Raw genomic sequence first — 27095 nt, forward strand, 5'->3', positions numbered from 1 at the left:
TCTCCAACCCCCAACCCCTTCTGGGTCTTGACCAGGATCACTACCTCAGCCTCGATCTGATCCCCTTGGTCCATGGTGGCTTTCTAGAGGTCCCATGTCATCTTTACTTGGGCCTCTGCTCCATATTGTCCATTGCTTCCATCATGGGGGCAGTCGTGGCCTCCACTGACGCTTTGATGGCTGCCAGGAGGTCTTTTCTCATCTCCTTCCTATGTCTCTGGAACTCTGAGGTGATGAAGCACGTCAATTTGTCCATCAGCGTTGGAATCTGCGCTGGAAGTTATAGAATCATAGAAGTTTACAGCATGGAAACAGGCCCTTCGGCCCAACCAGTCCATGCTGCCCAGTTTTTACCATTAAGCTAGTCCCAGTTGCCCGCACATGGCCCATATCCCTCTATACCCATGTAACTATCTAAATGCTTTTTAAAAGACACAATTGTACCCGCCTCTACTACTACCTCTGGCAGCCCATTCCAGACACTCACTACCCTCTGAGTGAAGAAATTGCTCCTCTGGGCCCTTCTGAATCTCTCCCCTCTCACCTTAAACCTATGCCCTCTAGTTTTAGACTCCCCTACCTTTGGGAAAAGATGTTGACTATCTACCTTATCTATGCCCCTCATTATTTTATAGACCTCTATAAGATCACCCCTAAGCCTCCTACGCTCCAGGGAAAAAAGTCCCAGTCTATCCAGCCTCTCCTTATAACTCAAACCATCAAGTCCCGGTAACATCCTAGTAAATCTTTTCTGCACTCTTTCTAGTTTAATAATATCCTTTCTATAATAGGGTGACCAGAACTGCACACAGTATTCCAAGTATGGCCGTACCAATGTCTTGTACAACTTCAACAAGACGTCCCAACTCCTGTATTCAATGTTCTGACCAATGAAACCAAGCATGCCGAATGCCTTCTTCACCACCCTGTCCACCTGCAACTCCACCTTCAAGGAGCTATGAACCTGTACTCCTAGATCTCTTTGTTCTATAACTCTCCCCAACGCCATACCATTAACGGAGTAGGTCCTGGCCTGATTCGATCTGCCAAAATGCATCACCTCACATTTATCTAAATTAAACTCCATCTGCCATTCGTCGGCCCACTGGCCCAATTGATCAAGATCCCGTTGCAATCCTAGATAACCTTCTTCACTATCCACTGTGCCACCAATCTTGGTGTCATCTGCAAACTTACTAACCATGCCTCCTAAATTCTCATCCAAATCATTAATATAAATCACAAATAACAGTGGACCCAGCACCGATCCCTGAGGCACACCACTGGTCACAGGCCTCCAGTTTGACAAACAACCCTCTACAACCACCCTCTGTCTTCTGTCGTCCAGCCAATTTTGAATCCAATTGGCAACCTCACCCTGGATCCCGTGAGCTTTAACCTTCTGCAACAACCTACCATGCGGTACCTTGTCAAAGGCTTTGCTAAAGTCCATGTAGACAACGTCTACTGCACTGCCCTCATCTACCTTCTTGGTCACCCCCTCAAAAAACTCAATCAAATTTGAGAGACATGATTTTCCACACACAAAGCCATGCTGACTGCCCCGAATCAGTCCTTGCCTCTCTAAATGCTTGTAGATCCTGTCTCTCAGAATACCTTCTAGCAACTTACCTACTACAGACGTTAGGCTCACCGGTCTGTAGTTCCCAGGCTTTTCCCTGCTGCCCTTCTTAAACAAGGGCACAACATTCGCCACTCTCCAATCTTCAGGCACCTCACCTGTGGCTGCCGATGATTCAAATATCTCTGTTAGGGGACCCGCAATTTCCTCCCTAGCCTCCCACAATATCCTGGGATACATTTCATCAGGTCCCGGGGATTTATCTACCTTGATGCGCTTTAAGACTTCCAGCACCTCATCCTCTGTAATATGCACACTTCTCAAGACATCACTATTTATTTCCCTTAGTTTCCTAACATCCATGCCTTTCTCCACCGTGAATACGGATGAGAAATATTCATTCAGGATCTCACCCAACTCTTGTGGCTCTGCACATAGATGCCCTTGTTGATCCTTAAGAGGCCCTACTCTGTCCCTAGTTACTCTTTTTCCCGTTATGTATCTGTAGAAGCTCTTTGGATTCTCCTTTGCATTATTTGCCAAAGCAATTTCATGTCCCCTTTTTGCCCTCCTGATTTCCCTCTTAACTCTATTTCGACAATCTCTATACTCTTCAAGGGATCCACTTGATCCCAATTGTTTATGTACGTCATATGCCTCCTTCTTCTTTTTGACCAGAGTCTCAATATCTCGAGTTCTGCAGCGTTGACCCTCATCGGTTCTGTGCCTTCACATGCAGTTCCCTGCTCAGAGGCTTAGGTTTCTCTCCTTGTCTTTGCTGGCTTTTCGGCTGGGCGGCTGATTTTTTCCCATCCTGCTGGGCAGTGTGGTCAATGGAGGGTTAGTCTGGGGGATTACGAGTACTTTTGGTGTCTGTTTGTTGTTAAACGTCCTTAAGTCGAAGTTCTTACACGAGAGCCACCTTTCATGCGATCGCTCAATTTATACCTGCCACTGGAAAGTCTCACAAACCTGAAATGTTACTCAATTTTGGCTCGGAATGTCTAAGCTGTGGCATCGAGGGGGTACTCTTCCAGCAAACGAACCAATGGACTGGCTGCTCATTTTACACCTCGCCTAATAGTTGAGTCAGGCAGATTAAGTTAAAATTACAAACTGTCAGCAAGTCTACTGAATGATGGAGGACACCACAACCAAGCCTGTCTCTCAAATCTTTTAGAGAGAGATCACAAAGTATCCTGCCTGATGTCCCACTTCCCCTGCTCAGGAACATTCTACAACGTATTTGAGGAAACTGGTCTAGATACATTTAAGGGGAAGCTAGCTATGCATTTGAGGGACAAAGGAACGGAAGAATATGCCGATAGATGAAGAGTGTGAGAGGAGACTAGTGTGGAGGATAAACACAGGCAAAGTCCAGTTGGGCCGGATGGTTTGGTTCTGTGATGTAGATACTGCATATAATGGTTTACAACCACCTTCTGCTCATCACATCTTCCAAAAGCCAACACTTCTTATTCCCTCACTCATCCCTACCAATCCCAACATGTAGCCAATCTGTAGGAGGCGTCCAGTACAGGCATGCACTCAATCTTCTCCTTCTGATGGGACATGCTTTTTCTCAAAAAAGCAGCCTGATTATCAGTAAAGTTGCAAGAAGAAAAACCTTGTAGACAGACAGAAGTATCGCATCGTTTTGTGATAGCATGGATTAGGATTCAGGGGGATTGTCTGAAATGGTTCAAGTTTTATTCTTTTTCTACAGATCTCATTGAACAAACATTTTGGTTTGCCCCCACAAAACAAAATGGATTGAATTGTTACGCAAATGGAAGCAAAGTTAAATAATGATGGCAGAGGGCTGCAGGTATAATCAGCATCGATAAACAATTTACAACACATCCTTCTCAATTCTACTTAATTCATACTTATCCTTCAAAAGCAGGCTGCTCGTCAACTTACCATGCTGACATGACTTGGGGTACTTTATATAAGACACTGATTTGGTGCACAATGACCAGACGGTGATTCTCAGCTGTTGAGAGAGATAAACGTTTATTTATTTTGTCGCAGCAGCAAGCATAGAATGCAACTCCGACCCAAACCTGACCTCCGAAATGAATCCGCGCCAGCCTGCAGGCTTCCATACTGAACAAATCCCTTCTCAGCAGCTGAAATTACATGTAACTTACAGCACCCAACCCATTAAAATATTAACCTTAAATGTACAACTTGGTCAAAAATGCAACATTTTTAAAGACGCCAGTCATGTCTACCTCAGTCAGGACTTTTTATAATGACTACCATTTCTCTCAACTCAAGCAGCCCAACTTTAAAGACCCTTTCATAAGTTTGTTACAAGTTATTGAAGCTAATCATTTGCAACAAGTTTAATAAGAAAAGGGGACTTCCGGTGGCAGCCATCGAGTGAGTGGTCGCACATTTGGTGGATCCTACTCGAGCTGGAATTGTTTGGTCCTTTCACCCGATATAGAGGTGTTTGCTGGTGCAAAGTGCATGAACAGTGAGATAGCAATTCTCCTCCGGTGGGGCCTGTTTATAGCTTATCGAATGAGGAGTGTAACGATCAAGGGGAGCAGTCTGGCCGAGAGGACTTTCAAAGTACAACAGAGGGAAGGATGGTGGAGGGCTCTGGAACGACGATGCCAGCTCAGTGGTCAACCAAGCAATTGGTGGATTTTTATATTCTAAGTTGCAACAGCAGAAGCAAGAGGCCTCGGAGGACCTGGCTACAGCGGAAGAGCTGATCAGGGTGGCTACAAAGAGAGTGGAGCAAAGACTGGAGGTATAGAGTTTGGAGTTCCAGAAGGTGGAAGAGCTGGTGGTGGATCATGAGGACTAGTTGATCTCATTGGAGGCAGAGCTGGTGCTCGTGGCGGAAGGCCAGAAGTGGCTGAGGGAGAAGGTGGAGGACCTGGAGAATCACTCCAGGAGGCATAATCTCTGGATTGTGGGGCTGGGTGGGGCAGGTATTCCATTCAGGGTTGGATAAGATGATGAGGGGGATGGCTTTTGAGGTGGGGCATACAGTGACACATCCTGGGGGTAGATTGGTGATGAGTTGGAGGGAGTGTCTGCAATGCAAGTGAATGTGTGTGCCCCAAATTGAGACGATATGGAGTTCTTGAGGCGGGTTTTGACATGGATTCCGGACTGGACACGTGCCGGCTGATTATTTTGGGGGGGGGGTGGTGATTTGATACAGTGCTGGACTGGTCGTGTCCCAGGTCCCCGAGGTGTCGGTCATGGCAAAGGAGCTCTGTTGGGGTTTATGGAATGCATGGGAGGGACAGACCTGTGGCAGTTTGAGAAGCCGAAGGAATTTTTGTACTTCTCTCACTTCCCCCGGGTGTACTCCCGGATTAACTGTCCTGGACAAGGAGCTGTTGATGGGGGTGGTTGGATTGGAGTATTCGGTGATCTGACCATGCCCTGCATTGGATGGATATGCGGGTGGCAAAGGGGAATCCCCAATGGCCGCAGTGGAGGTTGATGTGTGTTATTGGTGGATAAGGGGGGTTGCAATAAAGTAGGGGTGACTATCCGGAACCGTGTGGAGCAGAGTAGGACTGGGGTGGTTTCCTCCAGCACTTTGTGAGAAGCACTGACAGTGCTAAATGGGGGGGGGGGGGGATTCGATCTCAAGGCGGTGGGAGCAAGCTTAGAAGTTGCGGTTGGTGGAGGCCATTCCAAGGATTGACCGGAGGTACTCAGCAGTGCCTGAGGCGGCGCTGTTGAAGGAGAAACAGAAGCTCCAGTTGCAATTTGGGTTTGTGTCCACGGGAAAGGCGGCGGGACAACAGAGCAGGGCCAGGGGTACAGTATATAAATATGGGGAGAAAGCTAGCAGGATGCTTGTGCCTCAGTTGGGGCGGCAAATGAAATTGGGACGAGTACAGTGGTAACAGAGCCGAAGGTGGCGAATGGGGCGTTTGAGGCTTTTTAAACCAGAAATTGTACAGCTCGGAGCCTCCGGTGGGGGATGAGGGTATGAGGCGGTTTTTGGATGGGCTGGAGTTCCAGAAAGTGGCGTAGGCGCAGGGACTAGGGTCCCCGATCAGGCTGAGGGAGGTAATGGATTGCGTGGGATCGATACAGGCGGGTGGGAAAGGCCCTGGGTCTGGATTGGTTCCCAACTGTGTTCTACAAGACATTTGGGTCAGAGATGGAGCCCCTATAAGTCGAAATGTATACTGAGTCGATGGTCGAGTCGATGGTGAGGGTAGAGCTCACTTTAAAGAAAGACAAGGACCCGAAGCAGTGTGGGTCATACTGTCCAATTTCTCTGTTGAATGCCGATACAAAGCTGTTGGCGAAGGTACTGCCAACACGGATAAAGGACTGGGTGCCAGGATGATCGGTGGGGACCAGACGGGATTTGTGAAGGGGATGCAGCTGTCGACGAATGTCCAGAGGTTACTGAATGTAATTACGTTGCCCTCAGAGGGCCAAGAAGTGGAAGTGATTGTGGCGATGGACATGGACAAAGCTTTTGATCAGGTGGAGTGGACATACTTATTCAAGGTGTGGGGCAGTTAAGGTTTAGGCAGAGATTCATGGAGTGGGTTTAGTTGTTGTATACAGTGCGTAGAGGGGGTTCGGACTAACAAGGTCAGTTCGGAGTACTTTGGGTTACACTGGGTGAAGAGGCAGGTATGTCCGCTCTCCCCGCTGCTCTTTGCCCTGGCGATTGAGCCCTTGGAAATAGCGCTTAGGGTCTCGAGGAGCACAGTTTCTTTGTATGTGGATGATCTCCTGCTGTATATTTTGGACCTGTTGGAAGCTTTGACAGGATCATGAGGATTTTGGGGCAGTTTGGTCTCTTTTTGTGTTATAAGCTCAACAGAGGGAAAAGGGAGATATTCCCAATTATTGCCCGGGGACAGGCAATATAGTTCCAAATCAGACAGGTGTATGGCACTGAGGGGAACTCGGTGGTGTTCTCATGCATCTGCTGCCCTTCCAAGTCGAGGTTTTGAAGGTGCTGTGGAATGGAGTGCCTCTTGTATTGGCACACACGACCGCCATTGTGCATTGGTGGTGGTAGTGAATGTTTCAGGTGAGGTGATGGCGTGCCAATCAAGTGGGCTTCTTTACACCCTCACTTGCCCAGAGAAGTTAATTTTATATTTGAGGAATGGCAAACCCCTTCATTATGAAAAATTCCACATAAAGAAAGGTATTTTTATTGTTTATATTGATATTTCAGCTGCTATCTAAAATCAGATAGTTTATTTTGCTCTGAAAAGTTTTTATTAAGAATAAATGCTTTTAACTTGGTCAGCTGTCTAAGAATACTGCGGTTAGCTGCTGCTACATGCCTATAAATCATCTTAAAATTACTGTTGGTAGGGCAGCACAGTAGCGGTCGTAAGTACTGCTGCCTCACAGCTCAGAGGTCCCAGGTTCGATCCCGGCTCTGGGTCACTGTCCGTGTGGAGTTAGCACATTCTCCCCATGTTTACGTGGGTTTCGCACCCACAACCCAAAGATGTGCAGGGTAGGTAGATAGGCCACGCTAAATTGCCCCTCAATTGAAAAAAATGAATTGGGTACTCAATTTTTTTTTTTTTTTTAAATTACTGTTGGTAAAAAAAGGAAGCCTGCACCACCAAGATCTTTGGTGGTCATCTTCTTTTGAGGTGAGTGGCAAGCGCCACTGAAAAATCTTGCTCGTTATGTTTTGGAGTAAATTGGACTGGACCGTTTGATCTGGCAAAATAGGAAGAACTTGGATTTAAGTTCCACATGTGCCAGCATCCTGCATACAGTCACTATTGAACGTAATGGAGCTATACTAGGACAAGTGTCAAGGAGACATTAATTAAAGGGAATCTTTACTGTTGGGGCTCATTAGGACTGGTAAATTGGAGATAATCAACTTAAAAGATGTCCTGCAAATATCATTTAAACAAGACATGTCCGGACCATTGCAAGTGATGCGAAAGCCAGCTTGAGATCAGAAGCTATCATTTATGCTGCCTCCGAGACACTGGTCAAAAGTGAGAATGTTTGCTAGCAAGTGATTGCACAACATTCAGTATCACTTGTGACTGTTCAGATACTGAAACAATTCATGTTCGTATGTAGCAAGACCTGGAAAACATTTGGCTTGTGTTGATAAGTGGCAAGCAACATGTGCCACATGAGTGCCAGGCACTGATCATCTTCATGTTCTAACCATCTCCCTCATCATTCAATGGCATTGCCATTGCTGAATCCCCCACTATCCACATCCTGGGATTTACTATTAACCAGAATCTGAACTGGATCAGCCAAACAATATTGTGGCTAATAGAGCAGGTCAAAGGTTGGCAATTCTGCAATGAGTTAGGTCGCCTCCTGAATTTCCAAAGCCTGTCCACTGTCTAGAAGATACAATTCAGAGGTCAGGAGTGTGACGGAATATCCTCCACTTATCTGGAAAACTGCAGCTCCAACAACATTCAATATGCTCAACACCATCAGGACAATGCAGCTTCCTTGATTGCCCATCGCAAACATTTAATAATAATAATCTTTATCAGTGTCACAAGAGGCTTACATTAACCCTGCAATGAAGTTGGTGAAAAACCCCTAGTTGCCACACTATGGTGCCTGTCTGGGTACACGGAGGGAGAATTCAGAATGTCCGATTCACCTAATGAGCACGTCTTTCAGGACTTGTGGGAAGAAACTGGAGAACCCCCGAGAAAGCCCACACAGACACGGAGAACGTGCAGACTCCACAAAGACAGTGATCCAAGCCGGTGTCATGTGAGAGTACCTTTAAGAAATGGGTGTTTAAGAAATGTACCTTGAAGAAATGGCTGTTTATCAGTGATGTCAAAGTGTGGGTGGAGCTGGGCTGTCTGTCAGCTTTTTACTTTCGTTTTAGGCTGTTTGCTGCAGGGTGCGTTTTAGTTTTGTTTTCAGAGCTGGATAGCTGCAGTCACAGCCAGAAGGTGGACGAGTCTCTCTCTCTCTGTAATCTAAAAACCGTAAATCGATCCTTTGGCGATTTAAAACTAATAACTGCTCTCAGTAGTGACTTTAACCGATGTGCTTCTGTTAAAAGTTCTTTTTTTAAGTCTTATGGCTGTTAAAAGGAAAGCTTAAAGGATTACTTAGTGCTGTAGTCTTTGGGGTTGTATTTGAATTAATAGTTGTTAAGATGTTCACTGTATGTTTTAAAAAGGTTAACTTGAGTTCATAGAATAAACATTGATTTGCTTTAAAAAATACTTTTCCATTTCTGCTGTACCACACCTGTAGAGTGGGCCGTGTGCTCCCCATACCACAATCTATTAAAAGTTGTGGGTCAGGTGAACTTCATGATACACTTTGGGGTTCTCTAAACCCTGGCCCATAACACCGGGAATCAAAGCCAGGTCCCTGGCGCTGTGAAGAAACCACTGTGCTACGAAGCCACCATTTACTCCCTTCTGGAATCCATACATGCGCAGAGTAATGTGGAAAACCAGTGACAGTGGGTACCATATACAAGATGCATTGCAGCAACTCACCATGGCTCCTTCAGCAGTACCTTCCAAATCTGCAACCTCTTGCACTTGGGAGGGCAAGGGCAGAAGATGCAATGAATTACCATCACCTGCAAGTTCTCCACCACACCACACCCCACCATCCTGACCTGAAACTCTGTTGCAGTTCCTCCACTGCCACTGGGTCAAGATTCTAGAACTTCCTTCACACATGAACTGCATCTGTTCCAGATGGCGGTTCATCACCATCTTCTCAAAGACAATTAGAAAGGGACTATAAAATGGTGGCCTATCCAGGGATACCCACATCCTGTGAAAAACTTAAATCTTGGATTTCCACATTACTCTGTGCATGTATGGATTCCAGAAGCTGCTGTAACGTTTTAACAGAGTAATGAGAGTGAATGTTGATAATTTTGCCATCATTACCACTGCAAAACCTGGGCCATTTTGAATTTGTACCTTTTTAAAAACTCAAGTTTGGTTTGATGGCTAATCATACTCCAGAGCTGGTTGGCACCAACGACTGTTGCTGAATTATTCCAACAGGTGCAATGTTGATAACCACTGTTCAAAAACATTTTTTTTTTTTTTTTTTTTAAAGCTGCTCAAATAGCCTTCAATTTGTATACCACACTCAGCTCGGTCAGAGGGGCTCTTTGCATAGCCATGTCTGTCAGCAGGGGATTTTACAGGATTAAGTATACATTCCACAGCAAACTATTTTAACGAAGATTATCACATCCACAGTGTGGTTGCAGAGAGGATATTTCTTCTTGTGAGGAGTGTCTAGAACCATGGGCCAGTTTAAAAATTAAGGCTCTCCCTTGTAAGATGGAGTTTCAGTGGGTGCAATGGAGATGGAGCAAAGGCTCAGTTAGGTAGAATTTTGATAAAGGAGTAAACGATAACAGGGGGATAAACAGGAAAGTGAAGTAGAGGCCACAAACAGGTCAGCCATGATCTTATTGATTGGCGGAGTCAAATCGCCCAGCCCCCACCCCAATTGTGGACTTTGGAGCAGGCAGCACATAGCACAGTGGTTTGCACAGTTGCTTCACAGCTCCAGGTTCCCAGGTTCGATTCCCGGCTTGGGTCACTGTCTGTGTGGAGTCTACACGTTCTCCCCGTCTGCATGGGTTTCCTCTGGGTGCTCCGGTTTCCTCCCACAGTCCAAAGAGGTGCAGGTTTGGTGGATTGGCCATGCTAAATTGCCCTTTAGTGTCCAAAAAAGGCTAGGTGGGGTTACTGGGATAGGTTGGACGTATGGGCTTAAGTGGGGTGCTCTTTCCAAGGGCCAGTGTAGACTCATGGGCCGAATGGCCTCCTTCTGCACTGTAAATTCTATGATTTCAAATCAGCTGGTCTTTACCTGCCTGTCAAGTTTGTGTGTTCATGCAAGTTGGAAGGCTCAATCCTTGGCCTTTGCTCAATTATATCTCAGCCAAGATGACAGTAAGCGCACTTGCTGGAACATGGAAAGATACACGTGCAGGATCAGGCTGTGCAAGCCAAAGCTCATGGTCATTCCCCCTACCAAGATTCAAAGATGAACATTAACTACTGGGGTAAAATACTAGAGTGTGCCTGGCACCACTGGAGACATTACCTGGACAATGAGAGCTAAGGGTTATAATAACTAAAATATGGAGGGGAAAAAAAAAAAGAGAGATAACCAACTGATTTTCTCCCCTTCCAAAATAGAAGGCAGGCTCACTGGGTACAAGCCATATATTTAACCCAGGTATACACAATTCCATCCCAGAGTTATACCAATGTTCAAATGATGGGGGATCCCAGCACATCAGTGAAAGAGAGAAGGCTGAAGCATTTGCTACAATCTTCAGCCAGAAGTGCAGAATGGATGATCCATCTCTGCCTCCTTCAGAGGTCCCCAACATCACAAATACCATTTTCAGCCAATTCAGTTCACTCCACAGTGATCAAGGAACAGTTATAGGCTTGGATATTGCAAAGTGCTCAGGATGATGCTCCTGAACTTGCCAGGAACCTAGCCAAGTTGATCCAGTACAGCTCCAATGCTGCCATTAACCTAGCAATGTGGGAAATTTTCCAGGCATGCCTGTACACAAGCAGGACAAATCCAACCCAGCCAATTACCACCCCAGTGTGTCCTCGGTCATGAGTAAAGTGATGGAAAGGGTCATCAAGCAGCACTTGTCCAGCAATAATCTGCTCAGTTTGAGTTCCACCAAGGCCACTCAACTCGTGACTGCATTACAGCCTTGATTCAAACATGGACAAAAGAGCTAAACTTCAGAGGCAAGGCAAGAGTGACTGCCCTGGACATCCAAGGCAGCATTCCAGTCTTGGGTGACTGGTGTGTAAAGTTTTCACGTTCTCCCCGTGTCAGCATGGGTTTCCTCCAGGTGCTCCAATTTCCTCCCACAGACCAAAGATGTGCAGGTAAGGTGGTTTGGTCATGCTAAATTGCCCCTTAGGTATCCAAATGTTAGTTGGGGTTGCGAGGATAAGAAGGGGGAGAAGGCCGAAGTTAGCGTGCTATTTTAGAGGCTCCTTCTACACTGTAGGGATTCTATGTTTAAGGAGCCCTAGCAAAACTGGACTCAAAATCTGGGCGGAAACTGTCTACTAGTTGAAGTCAAACCTTGCACAAAGAAGATGGCTGTGGTTGTTGAACGTCAGTCATCCCAGCGCCAGGATATCACTGCAGGGTTCTTCAGGGTAGTGCCCCAGGCCAAACCATCTTCAGCTGCTTCATCAATGACCTTCCTTCCATCAGATGGTCAGAAGTGGGATGTTCGCTAATGATTGCACAATGTTCAACACCATTCACGGCTCCTCAGGTACTGAAGCGGTTCATGTCCAAATGAAGCAAAACCACAACAATATACAGGCTTGGGCTGATAAATGGCAAGTAACACAAGTACCAGGCAATGACCATCTCCAATAAGAGAATCAAACCAGTGCCCAATAACATTCAATGGCATTGCCATCACTGAATCCCCCACTATCAACTTCCTGATTACCATTGACTAGAAACTGAACTGGACTAGCCCTACACATACAGTGGTTGCAAGAGCAGGTCAAAGGCTAGGCATCCTGTGGTGAGTAACTCCCCAAAGTCTGGTCCACAATCTACGAGGCCCAAAGTCCAGAATGTAATGGAATTCTCATCTCCTTGCCTGGATGAATACAGCTCCAATAACCTTCTAAAACTTGGAACCATCCAGGACAAAGCCGCCTGCTTGGTTGGCACGCCATCCACAAACACTCACTCCACCGACACAGAAGCACCAGTGTGTACTATCTACAAGGACAATGGCAGAAGACATATGAAAACACTACCGCCTGCAAGTACCCCTCCAAGCCACTCACACCCTGACTTGGAAAAGTATCGCTGATCATTCACAGTCGCCGGTCAAAATCCTGGAACTGTCTCCCTGACAACGTTAACGGGTGGCAGCTCACCTTCTCATGGGTAATAAATGCTGGCTTAGCCAGAAAAAAACCATATCCCTGGATGAAGAAACAAACAAAAAAAAAAATCATTCTCAACAGGATCTCTATCTACTACAACTAAAATACAAGCTGCAAAATCTAATAATCCCCGAATTATACAATCTGAGGAACGAAGAATTTCTATGACACAGGAGATAATGTAGCCCAATGTGCCTTTTCCATCTGAGAGGAGATACCCAACCTAATCTAATGCCCAGCTCTTGATTCTTAAGCCTTGGAAGGCATGGAACTTCATGAACATTTCAAAATACTTATTTTAAGAGGAGATATGTATTTCTGTCTCTTCAGACAATGGTTCCAGACTCTACCACCTTCAGAATTCCCCTCTTATTTTAAATCTACACACTCTGGTCATTGGCCTCTCTGCTGAGTGAAATAGTTCTTTCCTAGCAACTAGTTCCCTCAATTTTATACATCCCAAATTAAAGCTCCCCTCACCCTCTCTGTTCCAAGAAAATAGCTCCAGCCTATTCAATCATTCCTTTATTTTGGAGGGGAAAAAAGTACAAATCACTACTTTGCCTTTGAGATTCCCTTAAACAGACACAGGTGCAATTCTTGAACAGGTCAGAACAGGTCAGCATACAAGGTGAGCGAAAGAGAAACAGAGACTTCCAAAAGGACCAAGAGAGTGTGTGACCAATCCAAAACAACAGTGGATACATTCCAAAGTTTGCATGTACCCAGACAAAGTTTGTGCTTGCAAGTGTGTAAATGAGAGCCAGGCTAGAGAAAGCATCAAGTGTTTGCACGGCGTTTGAGACTTCCTCCATTCATCCTGACCTTTTCCAGCTCTTTTCCATTCAAACTACTCATCATCTCATTATCAATGCTATGTGAAATTGCCGTTTGTGAATAGTGCAGCAATGACCAGGTAATAACTGTTACCTTGACACCATTTTAAGTGCGCACTGTAGGACCAACATCTAACTACAATTAACAGCTCCATCTCCACCACTGCCCGAGTACCAGGATTTTTCCTCGTCTGATAATCTAGAATTATGCAGACTATTCAATTAATACATTTTTAAAGATCTGAAAATTCCTAACTGTTGTTCTTTTACCCTGCAAAACAGAAAGGTGTGAAAATAAAGCCAGCGAGAACCAGATCTGTTTGAAGCCACTGAAAGTTTCAGAGTTTAGTGACCCCTTGCCCACAGAACAGGAATTACAAGGGAGTTTTATGAACCACAATTTTCAGTTCAATTGATATTTTGTAAGAAAGTCCATATTTAATTGATTATTGAAGTCAAACTTAGTACCAGAGCACCAGGTTCAGTAAGCCACATCAGGGGCATTAACAAACCGACCTCAAGTACAGGTTTTGGTGAAGAGTTTCTAATAACACAAATGGGTGTTAGTGGAGAAATATAGCTGGCGCTGTTTTGAATTAACACTAGGGCCCCTGTACTCTATGCCAAATAGAGTGAAAGGCTAGCAAAATAAGCACATGACAACTTTCTGACAGATGCCAATGCCACTTCAGAGTATCTAGATGCAAGGTCAGGGCAAGTTCAGACTGAAGCAGACATAGTGCCTCCAAACCCTATCAGCTGAAAGAATTTCACACCACATGTCAGGATGCTGTGGCCTATATTTTCAAAAACGTTACACTAAAAGTGCTAAGCGCACCTGTTTGTAACTCAGCCGACTTCAGATCATAAGATAGACAATTTCCCTGGCACCCTGCCTAAATGCATTGAAGTCTCAGGAACAAAAAAAAAAAACTCCTACACATCATACACTTAAGAGGACTGGCAGAATATGGTTCCTTCACACAGTAAACAGAGGAACTACACATGATAAAACACACGGTAATCTCAGTCTTGGGGATGTTTATCAGTTTTTGTAAGATTCGAAGCATCATATGACAGAGGTTAATACAATTTAATAAGTAACATTATGTATCATTTTGGAGGTCTGATTAAATCCAGCGGTCTTGGGAAAGTGGCAGCATAATCAAAGACCTCTCCCACCTGGGCTATTCTCTCTTCCATTGGGCAGGAGATACAAGATCTGAGAACACGCACTAACAGATTCATATACAGCTCTTCCCTGCTGTTACCAGATCCCTGAACAACCCCTTTATGGTCTGAACTGATCTCTCCACATATCTTTTCTACAGAGTAGCACACTCGTGATGTCTATGTATTTACATTGTATTTTCTATCTTATGTTTTTCATGTATGGTACGATCTTCCTGGACTGTATGCAGGACAATACTTTTCACTGTACCTTGTGCCATGTGAGAGTACCTTTAAGAAATGGGTGTTTTTTATAGAACTGTAGTGGGTGTACCTTTAAGAAATGGGCGTTTATTACTGCAGTGATGTCAGAGGGTGGGTGGAGCTGGGCTGTCTGTCAGCTTTTAGTTTCACTGAGAAAAGCTTGGGTGTGTCTGTGTTCTTTTGGTTTCATTTTAAGAGTTAGAGCTGCAGTCAGCCACAGAACGTGTAATGTTGTTCTCTCTGCCATATAAAGACTATCTCTTGATCATTTGGTGTATTCAGAGTTATAACTGTTCTCAGTAATGAATTTAAACCTGCTGTACTTCTGTTAAAGGTTTTTTTATGTCTTATGGACGTAAAAAGGAAAGTTTAAGGATTACTTAGTGTTGTATTCTTTGTGGGTTATATTTGAATTAATTGTTGCTAAGATGTCCACTGTATGTTTTAAAAAGGTTATCTTGAGTTCATAGAATAAACATTGTTTTGCTTAAAAAAACACTTTTCGATTTCTGTCCCACCCCTGTTGAGTGGGCCCTGTGCTCCCCATTCCATAATCTATTAAAAGTTGTGGGTCAGGTGAACTCCATGATACACGTTGGGGTTCTCTAAACCCTGACCCATAACAAATTGGGGGCTCGAGGGGGATAAAAGTCTATCTATTGGATTGGCTTAGTGAACTGAGACAGTGAGAGGTGAGCATATTGTGGTTGCTTTTCAGGTGTGGTATTCCAGTTTAAATGGGGAGTGTGTTGTGGACAATGGCTCTTTCAGAGGCTCTGACATTTTGGGGGATGGAGACAGTCACACGTTGTACCTTACGGACAGAGACGAAAAGCAGACGGTTAGATTTGGCAAAAACATTGCACTTAACATTACCAGACAAAATGCGAAAAGATTATGTCATTATGGCAGTGGCTAAGCATTTAAAGTTGCCTGAGATATAGTTTGAGTAATTGGAAATGGCAAAAATTCAGTTACAAATTAAATAATGGAACATGAGAAAGAATTAAAGCAGCTTGAATATGAAAGAGATAGAGAGGAGACAGAGAGAGAGAGAACAAAGAACAGGAGAGAAGTAAAAAGGACAAAAGAATAGCCCAAGCAGAAACAAAAAAAGAGGAAGGGAGATACAGGTCAAGGAAAAAGAGAAAGAGAAAGAGTTTGAACTTCAGAAAATGGCCATGAAACATGACAGTCAGTTAAAATTGGCAGGCATAAAGGGAAACGTACAGTTGGATTATAGTGATGAGGATAGTGAGAAAGAGCGTCAAAGTCGAAGGCTTGGTGGGAATCTATTTAAATATGTCCAAGCATTGCCAAGGTTTGACGAGAAGGAGGTTGAAGCCTTTTTCATTTCCATTTGAGAAGGTAGCTAAACAAATGAAATGGCCACAGGACATGTGGGTATTCAAACAAAGCTGGTAGGTAGGGCTAGTGAAGTGTGTGCATCACTACCGGAGGTGGTACTTGGAACGCATGAGGAAGTTGAAAAAAAATCCATCTTGGGTGCATATGAACTAGTGCCTGAAGCCCACTGACAAAGGTTTAGAAATTTAAGGAAAGAACCTGGTCAAACATACATGGAGTTTGAAAGGCTCAAACAGAGTAATTTTGATAGGTGGATAAGGGCTTTGAAAATAGACCAAACGCATGAAGCTCTCAGGGAAATTATGCTTTTGGAGGAGTTTAAAAATTTAATTCCTGATGTAGTGAGAACTCATGTGGAAGAGCAGAGGGTTAAAACTGCGAGATTAGCAGCAGAAATGGCAGATGATTATGAATTAGTACATAAATTAAAGCTTGTTTTCCTACATCAGTTTCAGCCTGTGAGGGATAGAAACTGGGGACATAAGAAATACTCAAGTGGTAAAGGTGATTTGATGGGAGCTAAGGGGAGTGTACCTCAGACTAAAAAAGAAATCCAGGAGGGTGGAAGACACATGAAAATATGTTTTCACTGAAACAAACTAGGCCACGTAAAGTCAGTGTTGGTGGTTGAAGAAAAGCACTGGGAAGGCTGATGTTGTAAAACAGGATAAGTGGGTTTGTTAAAGTGGTAAAGGAAAGCCCAAGTAAAGCGAAGGAAGTGCAAAAGATTGTACAGCCTGATCAAGAGGTGATTGATAAGAAGGTGCCAGATCTCTTTCAAGAATTTACTTGTGTGGGTAAAGTTTACTCGTGTGTATCAGATGAGTAGGTAAAGAAGTCACAATTTTAAGAGATACAGGAGCTGGTCAATCTTTAATGGTAAGAGACGAGAAGTTATGTAGTTTAGGGAGAATGTTGCCAGAAAAAGTGGTAATATGTGGAATTCAGAGTGAGAGGAGTAATGTTCCATTATATAAGGTAAGGTTGGAAAGTTCAGTATTCAGTGACGAGTGGTGAAGTGGTAGTAGGAGTAATAGAGAAACAATCATGTCCAGGAATAGAGTTTATCTTGGGTAATGATATAGCTGGATTGCAGGTGGGAGTGATGCCTACTGTGGTTGATAAGCCAGTGGAAAATCAGACAACAGAAGTGTCGAAGGACAAATATCCTGGGATTTGTCCGGATTGTGTAGTAACAAGGTCGCAAAGTCACAGGTTAAGACAAGAGGAGAAATCAAAGAGCGAAGATGAAGATGAAATGCAATTATCAGAAACGATTTTTGATCAGATGGTTGAAAAAGAACAAGGGCAGGTGGAGGATGAGGCGGATATTTTTAGTTCAGGAAAATTGGCGGAAAAGGTATAGAAATAAAATGGACGTATCAGAAAGCATACACGGAAGAGGAATCAGAGTGTATACCAGAGTGTTATTACCATAAAAGTGATGTCTTGTGAGAAAATAGAGACCTTTTCATATGCAGGCGGATGAAAAGTGGGCAGGGGTTCATCAAATAGTTTTGCCGGTAGGGTATAGAAAGGAGGTGTTGAGAGTTGCACACGAGGTACCAGTGGGAGGTCATTTGGGAATAAAGGAAAACTCAAGCTAAAATCTAGAAACATTTTTATTGGCCTGGACTATATAAAGATGGATTGAAATTTTGTCAATCATGTCACACATGTCAAGTGATAGGGAAACCTCAAGCCGTGATAAAACCAGTGCCCTTAATACCCATTCCAGCATTTGAGGAACCTTTTTCAAGGGTCCTAATTGATTGAATAGGGCCGCTTCCTAAAACAAAAACTGGGGATCAATGGGCGCGATTCTCCACTCCCGCGCCGGTTGGGAGAACCGCCTGGGCCGCCAAAATTTCCCGCGACACCGGTCCGACGCCCTCCCGCGATTCTCCCAAGCGGCGAGAACGGCCCCGTCGAGCTCCACGCTGTGCAGGCCGGAGAATAGCTCGAGACACCCAAAATGGTGATTCTCCGGCACCCCTGCTATTCTCAGGCCCGGATGGGCCGAAGTCCCGACGGCGTGACCACAGTTCACGCCGTCGCCGTTCACACCTGCTTTTTAAAGACGTCAGCCAGTCGTGCTGGCTGACGCTGAGCAGGGAGGAGGTGAGCGGACTGTTGCGCAGCGCCAGGAGACCGGGTCGGCTTACCCGAGAAGGCTGCGGCCAAAGGGGGGGGTGTGTGGGAGAGTGTGCAGGTGTTGGGGGGGGGTGGAGTGGAGAGAGAGTGTGCAGGTAAGAGGGGGGGTGCGGGAGTGTGCGGAGGTGGGAGGGGGGTGCGGGAGTGTCCAGGTTGGGGGGGGGGGGGGGGAGGAGAAGAGTGTGCAGGTGGGGGGGGGGGGTTGGGGTGCGGGAGTGTGTGCAGGTGGGGGGGGGGGGGGTTGGGGTGTGGGAGTGTGCGCAGGTGGGAGGGGGGGGTGCGGGAGTGTGCGCAGGTGGGAGGGGGGTGCGGGAGTGTGTGCAGGTGGGAGGGGGGGTGTGGGAGAGTGTGCAGGTGGGAGGGGGGGTGTGGGAGAGTGTGCAGGTGGGAGGGGGGTGTGGGAGAGTGTGCAGGTGGGAGGGGGGTGTAGGAGAGTGTGCAGGTGGGAGGGGGGGTGCAGGAGAGTGTGCAGGTGGGAGGGGGGTGTGGGAGAGGGTGCAGGTGAGGGGGGGGTGTGGGAGAGGGTGCAGATGGGGGGTGGGGGGGATGAGGGAGCGGCGTGATGAGAGGGGGGTGAGGGAGAGTGTGGATGGTATCGTCCATCCGCGGATGCCACAGGTCAGCCGCCCTGATATGGCAGGACGGTGGCGAGGGTGCGTGTGGCTGATGGGCACAGGCGAGTGGCACACTGGTGAGCAGTACGGTGTGAGCTGACCGTTGGGCGCAGACAGTGACCAGGTGTTAGGCTGGCTGCGTGTCTGCAGCACGACCAGGCCACCGAGGCACACAAGTATCCCATGCAGCCCGGTTGACAAGGTGTTGAAGAACATCCGTGTAACATGTCGTTTCTCTGCCCCCCACCACCCTCCTGCAGGTCACCATGTATGCCAACCAGACAGCAATGTTCACTGCCATGGTTGGAGCAGCAGCTCTGGAGTTTGCCATCCGGCAGCGTAGAGTCGGACGGCCCACAGTGGCTGCAGAATCAGCGGTCGCCGGTGCAGCAGAGAGGATGGCCGCGGAGTGGCCCATCGTCGCCGCGCAGGCCGCAGGCGCTCAGGACCCGAATGTACAGGGGGGGTGCCGAGGGGAGGAATGCAGAGGAAGTGCTTTTGGGGGGGGGGGGGGGGGGGGGGGAAGAGCAGGAGCAGGAGGATCCACCAATGGTGGTGCCAGGGCGCCAGAGGCATCCAGCAAGGCCGAGGGTGTACCGTGACAGAATGTCATTCAAGGCCCTAACGGACATCACATGCAGGAGGAGACAACGGTTCAGCAGGGACAGTCGCACATATGCCAGCTCGTGGCGCACCTCGCACCACGTGGACTGGGAGGACACGCGATACCAGTCTCCGTCAAGGTGACGGTGGCCCTAAACTTTTATGCGACCGGTTCCTTCCAGGCGCCGAGCGGGGACCTATCCAGGGTATCACAGGCATCGGTCCACAGGTGCATCAGGGCCGTCACCGACGCAGTGTACGCCATCGCGGACAGGTACATTCAATTCCCCGAGGACAGCAGGAAGCACGGGCACGTGGATTCGCCAAGGTGGCCGGGATACCGATGGTCCAGGGTGTCATCGATGGTGTGCACGTCCCCATGCGCCCGCCTGCAGACAGCAGGGACGTGTTCATGAACAGGAAGGGCGCGTACTCCATGAACATTCAGGTGGTGTGCGACCCCCACATGAAGATCATGCACGTGTGTGCAAAGTACCCCGGGAGTGTGCATGACGCCTACATTCTGGCACAGTCGTTCATTCCCGCAATGTTGATTGAATGCCCCCCCCCCCCACCCCCCTGCTGAGGGGCTGGTTGCTGGGCGACAAGGGCTATCCATTGAGGTCATGGCTGCTGACGCCAATACGGAGGCCTCACACCAACGCGGAGAGCGTATACAACAAGGCACATGCAGCAACCAGGAGTGTGGTGGAGCGGTGCTTTGGGCTGCTGAAGATGCGCTTCAGATGCCTGGACCGATCAGGAGGGGCCCTGCAGTACCAACCCGACAGGGTCGGTCGCATGGTTGTGGTCTGCTGTGCGCTGCACAACATTGCCATGCAGAGGGGAGATGACCTGGTGGAGGAGTCGGAGGGAGAACCCGACGGCACTGGAGCCAACGCAAACGAGGGGGATGGGGAAGAGGAGGATGCAGAGGATGAGGATGATGGGGCGCATCAGGGTGGGGGAGGGGCACAGAATGCAGACACTGCCCGGCTGCTCGTTACGTCCAGGAGGCTGCGCAACGGCAATGCCGCGGACAGCGGGCATGCGACGCGTTGGTGGCCACACGGTTCACGCACTGTGGGGGTGGGATTCGCTGAACACTGCCACTTGCACCGTCACTCCTGTACATGGGCACCACCGGGACGTCCCTTGATGGAGCTACCGGGACGGGCCCCAGAACCACCACCTCCCTCGGGGAGCCCGGTGGCCCCCAGGCCTCACTGTGGGACAGATGCGCTCGGAGACATGCCCCGTCGCACCCCCGACACCTGGCGCTGCCAGTCCTGGAGGCCTGCAGCGGTATCGACCACGGTCCGATGTTTGCCGAGACGGGGCCCAGGGAGTGCCACATTCCTGCCAAGGTCTGTGCGTTCTCGACCTGAGTGCACGACGCCATCCATCACGTGCGCCAGGCGGTCAATGCTCTCAGCAACCGACTGCTGGGAAGTGCCATCGCTTGCTGGGACCGGGCCATGGCATGGTGAGACTCAGCCAGGGCCCGGAGAGCGGCGGCAATGTTGTGTCGGCTCTGGCGCATGGCTACCTGTGAGAGGGCAGCCCTCTCCTGGGCCATGGATGACGCGTGCACGTGAAGCCCAACGCCTTGCAGAACCTGACCCATGGCCGAAACCCCTTCACCCATTGCCTCCACCGCGGACGCCACCCGTGCGGTCTCGGCCTGGGTGGCTGCGATGAGCTGCACCACTCCCTGCTCCTGGACGCAGATAGACTCCTCCAGCTGCGTGTGCAGGTCTTGGAAGATGGCCCTCATCCCGTTATTCAGTCCCTGGGTGTCCACATGCATCGGTTGTCCGGGTGGGTCAAGTACATCCAGGAACCCGGGAACCGTCTGGGTGGCAGCTGGTTGCTGGGCCTGGGCTGCCCTCCGACCATCCAGCCCCTCGGCTGCTCCAAACTCCACCTGCTGTACCGGCTCGGCTGTGGGGTGCGCACCAGACCGTGACCCGGGAGCCTCATCACTTATCTGCCCAACCGAGGTGGGTGTCTCTGTGATGGTGAACGGTGTGGGAGACAGCAGTGCCGCAAGCTCGAGGTCATCATCCGTCAAGAAGTCTGGTGTGTACTGGTCCCCCTCATGGCATGGCGCAAGCTCCATGCGGGCCATGTCGTCTTGACCTCCAGTTCGTTCCAGCGGGTGTGTGGCCGTGATGTGGGCTTCGGCATGACTGTCCACCCTGTGCCCCTGACTAATGTCTGTGCCGGAGGTCTCAGCGTCCTGGTCCTGTGTCCCAGACTGTGAGGTCTGCCCTCCTGTCCGACCGACTGCCAACCTCTGGCGTGCGTCCCTGGGTACAGTTGCGGTGGGCGATGTTGCGCTGCTTCCTGGGCGAGACGTCCCTGAAGGTTCGGCGGATGGCCCTGGGGAACATAAAAGATTTGGGGTTCGTTAGACACGGTGGCCCAGGTGTATGGTGGTGGTGGGTGCAGTGTGAGGGGGGAGGGGATCGGGGGTGCGGTGGCCAGAGTGTGAGGGGGGATGGGATCGGGGGTGCAGTGGCCAGAGTGTGAGGAGGGGTGGGATCGGGGGTGCTGTGGCCAGAGTGTGTGTGTGTGTGGGGGGGGTATCGGGTGTGCAGTGGCCAAAGTGTGAGGGGGGCGATGACGGGTTGGGGGTGGGGAGGACATGCAGGGTTCTCTCACTTGCTTCTGCGCCTCCTACCTGGCATGGCGCGACCTCCCGGGTGGCGGATCCCCCAGCGAGGTCCAGGGCCCTCTGCTCGTGAACAGTTAGGGGGTGCAGGACCGGAGAACCCCCTCCGGTTCACATGCGCTCACGCTAGTTGTGCGCTGTCTTGTCCTGGGGGGGGGGGGGGGGGGATTGGATAAAGCATCACCATTAGGAGGGTATCATCAGGGCATGCAGATATAGACAACATTGTTGCTGGTTCAGGAGACAGCACGCCATGGCATCGCTCCAGGGGTGGTCCCGGGGCTCATGTGGGTAGAGTAGATAGTTGGGCACCGTGACCCCCCCCCCCCCCAACATCGCCCTTGATGCCCCCCCACCCCCCCCCCCCCCCCGGGGGAAACGAGACGACGGGACGGACGGACCTGGGGGCACCCTCATGGCACTTACCCTGGCAGCCCAGGTGAGGTCGTGCAGCTTCTTGCGGCACTGCTCCCCCGTCCGGGGGGGGTCTGCCCCACAGCATTGACTGCAGTGCCCACCTCCCGCCAGCCGCGCCTCACCGCGCTGGATGGCTGGCGATGCCCACGTCTTGGGCAGAGGGTGTCTCTTCTCCGTTCCACCTCATCCACCAGGGTGTCCAGGTCCGTGTCCCGGAACCTCGGTGCGGCTCTTCGGGGCTCAACCATCTCCGCTCTTCTCCTCCGGGTCCTCTGTGCGCGGATCGCGCAATTTATGACGCAGTGCTGCGTCATTCGGGCGTCGCGCGGTGACGACGCGGCCTCCGCGGCCCCGATCCTAGCCCATTTTCGGGCCCTGAATCGGTCGGGATCGGGGCCGTTTCGCCCCGTCGTGAACCTCGCCGACGTTCACGACGGCGTGGGCACTTCGGCGCGGGAGTGGAGAATCTCGCCCAATATCTTTTGACTATAATGGATATGTGTACTAGGTTTCCAGAGGCCATTTCAGTATGTAATTACAGCTAAAAAGATTGTGGAGGAATTACTTAAATTCTTTACTAGATATGGACTACCCACAGGAATACAATCGGATCAAGGATCAAATTTCACCTCAAGGTTATTCAAAGAAGTTACGGATAGCTTGGAATAAAACAATTTAAATCAACTGCGTACCATCCAGAATCACAGGGAGCGTTAGAAAGGTGGCATCAGACATTAAAGACAATGTTGACAGCTTGTCACGATTATCCTAGGATTGGGTATAAGGAATTCCATTCTGTTTGCAATTAGGGATGCACCTAATGAGTCAACCAAATTCATGTATAGCCATTTTAACTAATTTTTGGTCATGAGGTAAGAGGACCACTTAAATTGATTAAGGAAAAATTGGTGAGTGAGAAATCAGAAATTACATTATTGGATTACCAGTCAAATGTTAGGGAACAATTAAATCGAGGTGAATTGGCTAGACAACATTTAAAAGTTGCACAAAATGTGATGAAACGGGTAGCGAACAAGAAATCCAAAGTTTGTAGTTTTGCCAGTGGATATAGAGTTTTAATGTTGTTACCAGTGCCTTTAAAAGCAATGTTTTGTGGACCTTATCAGATTGAAAGGAAATTAAGTGAGGTGAATGTGTTAAAAACACCAGCTAGAAGGAAGACTCACCGAGTGTGTCATGTGAATATGCTTAAAAGATACTTTAGTTAGAATCATTAAAACCTCCTCCTTTTCCTCTCCTTCTCTTTCAAAGTGCAGATGACTGAATTTGGCATACCTCAAAGTAAATTGGAAAACGAGGATGTTCTTAAAAATTGGGATAAATTGTTGAGTCACCTTCCAAAGGTAAAATGGACTGACCTGAAAGAGTTATTGATATCACGTGGGCAAGTTTGTAGAGATAAATTGGGAAGTACTATAATGGCTATACATGATGTAGATGTGGGAAATGCTGTTCCAATCAAACAACATCCATATAGACGTAACCCTTTAAAATTGGCACAGGTTAACAAAGAGATTGAGAGTATGCTTAACAATGGCATAATTGAAGTGGGATGCAGCCAATGGAGCTCACCCACAGTGATGGTACCTAAACCAGACAGTACCCAACCATTCATCTGAAAGGGTGAAGGAGATTTCTGCTTTTGTGACTCCAGACAGTATTTACCAATACCAATTCAAAGTTCACCCCAGCCACATTTCAACGGTTAACTAACAAAGTTGTTTCAGGATTACCCAATTGTGCGGTGTACATAGACAATCTGGTCATTTTCAGCCAGACATGGACAGAACATTTGAAACATCTGGTGGAGTTATTCGATCGACTTCAGGAGGCGGGTTTGGCGATATACCTAGTCAAAAGTGAATTTGCAAAGTCCCAAGTCACTTTCCTTGGTCGTACAATCGGACAGGGTCGAATGGTCCCACAGGATGTGAAAACAAAAGTTATTGGAGTTTCCGATACCCTTGACAAGACAGAAAATAATGCGATTTCTTGGTATGAGTGGATTTTACCAGAAATTTGTACCGAATTTTAGCAGTGTGGTCGCTCCACTGACGAATTTGCTAAAGAAGTGTAACAAATTCCAGCGGAGTGTCAACAGGCATTTGACGGCCTGAACGCTGTGTTAACCACTGCTGTGTTGGCCATCCCAAATTATACCAAACCATTCAAAGTGGCTGTTGATGAGAGTGATGTGGTGGGAGTAGGTGGGATGCTTCTACAAGACGACAAGGAAGGGCTAGAGCAGCCTATTGGTTATATTTCAAAGAAATTGAATTCTCACCAGAAAAAGTATTCAACGATGGAGGAGACGACTTTGCGTTTAGTGCTGGCTTTGCAGCATTTTCACATTTGTGTGACCAGCAATCCGTCTGACACCATTATATATACAGATCATAATCCGTTGACGTTTTTGGAGCGATTCCGGAATAACAATGCAAGGCTGTTTCACTGAAGTTTATTGTTATAGCCATTTCATTTAAAAATAGTACATGTGGCAGGATGAGAAAACGTGATAGCCGATGCTTTATCACGAATGTGATGAACAGAAGCAGGTTCAGTTGGAGGAAGAACAACAAAAATGGACTATATTATTATACCGGTTTGCGTGTTGTTTTTTGAAATGAAAAGTATATTTACTGTGTGCATTTCTTAAAGGAGAGTGAAAAGGTGAAAAATGAAACCATCTTGAAGTTGATGGTTTTTTTTTCCTTTGGGGGAGGTGTCATGTGAGTACCTTTAAGAAATAGGTGTTTTTTTATAGAACTGTAGTGGGTGTACCTTTAAGAAATGGGTGTTTATTACTGCAGTGATGTCAGAGTGTGGGTGAAGCTGGCTGTTGGTCAGCTTTTAGTTTCACTTAGAGAAAAGCTTGGGTGTGTCTGTGTTTTTTTTGGGTTTCATTTCAGTGTTGGAGCTGCAGTCAGCCACAGAATGTGTAATGTTGTTCTCTCTGCCATGTAAAGACTATTTCTTGATCATTTGGTGAATTCAGAGTTATAATTGTTCTCAGTGAATTTAAACCTGATGTGCTTCTGTTAAAAGTTTTTTTTTTAAAGTCTTATGGATGTTGAAAGGAAAGTAAGGATTACTTAGTGTTGTATTCTTTGGGGGTTGTATCTGAATTAATGGTTGCTAAGGTGTTCACTATGTTTTAAAAAGGTTAACTTGAATTCATAGAATAAACATTGTTTTGCTTAAAAAAATACTTTTCCATTTCTGCTGTCCCGCACCTGTAGAGTGGGCTGTGTGCTCCCCATACCACAATCTATTAAAGGTTGTTGGTCAGGTGAATTCCATGATACACTTTGGGGTTCTCTAAACCCTGGCCCATAACACTTGGTACACGTGAGGTTTCTCTAGTAATCAACGTGTTCATAACACAAGTCTGGAGTCAGGAATTAGTAGTACACAGCCAGACAAGAAGTCAATGGTAGAACAAGCCATTTATTAGGCCAATATTGATGTTAAACTTGCAAAATAAAATACAATGTTAATGCTCTGGGTTCATTTTAAGCTTATGTAGCTTCTGTTTGTAACAGAGAAGATTACTTGCAGGGGAAACTTACACAGACTGATGGCCACTTTACTTTTCCACAAGACAATTGTGATCTGAAAGGCAAGACCCATCTCTTTGCCCCAATTATTATACACAACCTGGCAGCAAGCCAAGGAAACCCCATTTAATGTCCATTATAATAATAATACATTTGGTAAATTAGGAACGTTTCCATCGAGAGTAGCATGGTCACTGTTTATATTTTAATGCAGTTACTGAGCATGCCAAGTCTTTTTTTTAAAAAAGCTGCAACTTTCCCCCAGATTCTCCTGCTGCTCGTAAAATTAAAATGAAAACGAATATTTTAAAATTATATATTGCCAAGGATACCCTGTCATATTATATTTTATATCTATTTCTAAAGGTTATGACACCATTGAGAAAGCAATTTACTTTAAAAAGCCACATGTTAAGATCCAGGACACCAAGAGTTCAGGCTGCATTATCAATTTATTGTGGTATCTGAACTCCATCATCATACTGAAATCTTTCAACTCCCTCATAACATAATATAATGCAACAGAAGCAGACGGAGTGACAAACAACTGTCTAATTCCTATTTCAGCATAAAACTACAGACAGCAACAGTTGATGCCGTACTGTGGGGCATTATCACTTACATGGAACTCTGTAGTATTGAGAATGTGCCGTCCATCTGGACTCCAGCGCGAGGCCATTAACCCAGCTGATCCCTCGTCAATCTTGCAGTGCCAATCAGGCTGCTCCAAGGACCAGACCTGTTTTTAAAAAAAGCCACAATCTAAATATGATCACAGACTACACTGACAAATAGTCATACCTTCCCTGTTCAAAAGCGAGAGCGAGCACGCAAGCGCAAGCAGCTACTCAACCATCAGCGCAATCCATATAGAATTTTGGAAGACAAGCTGGATCATGACAGGTCA

General features: G+C 47.3%; 1 protein-coding gene across 1 annotated transcript in view; it reads right to left on the minus strand.

The window, feature by feature from the left end:
- The window catches only part of wrap73 (WD repeat containing, antisense to TP73), a 51778-nt gene that overhangs the window by 13554 nt on the left and 11129 nt on the right, over positions 1-27095 (minus strand). Inside the window, exons 3-4 of the mRNA XM_072478036.1 lie at positions 26811-26927; positions 3506-3578 (exon numbers count right to left, since the gene is read on the minus strand). Of these exons, the coding sequence (XP_072334137.1) occupies positions 3506-3578; positions 26811-26927 (190 nt within the window). The remainder of the gene's footprint in view (positions 1-3505; positions 3579-26810; positions 26928-27095) is intronic.

The sequence above is a fragment of the Scyliorhinus torazame genome, chromosome 16 (assembly GCF_047496885.1).
Source record: "Scyliorhinus torazame isolate Kashiwa2021f chromosome 16, sScyTor2.1, whole genome shotgun sequence".
Classification (NCBI taxonomy): domain Eukaryota; kingdom Metazoa; phylum Chordata; class Chondrichthyes; order Carcharhiniformes; family Scyliorhinidae; genus Scyliorhinus; species Scyliorhinus torazame.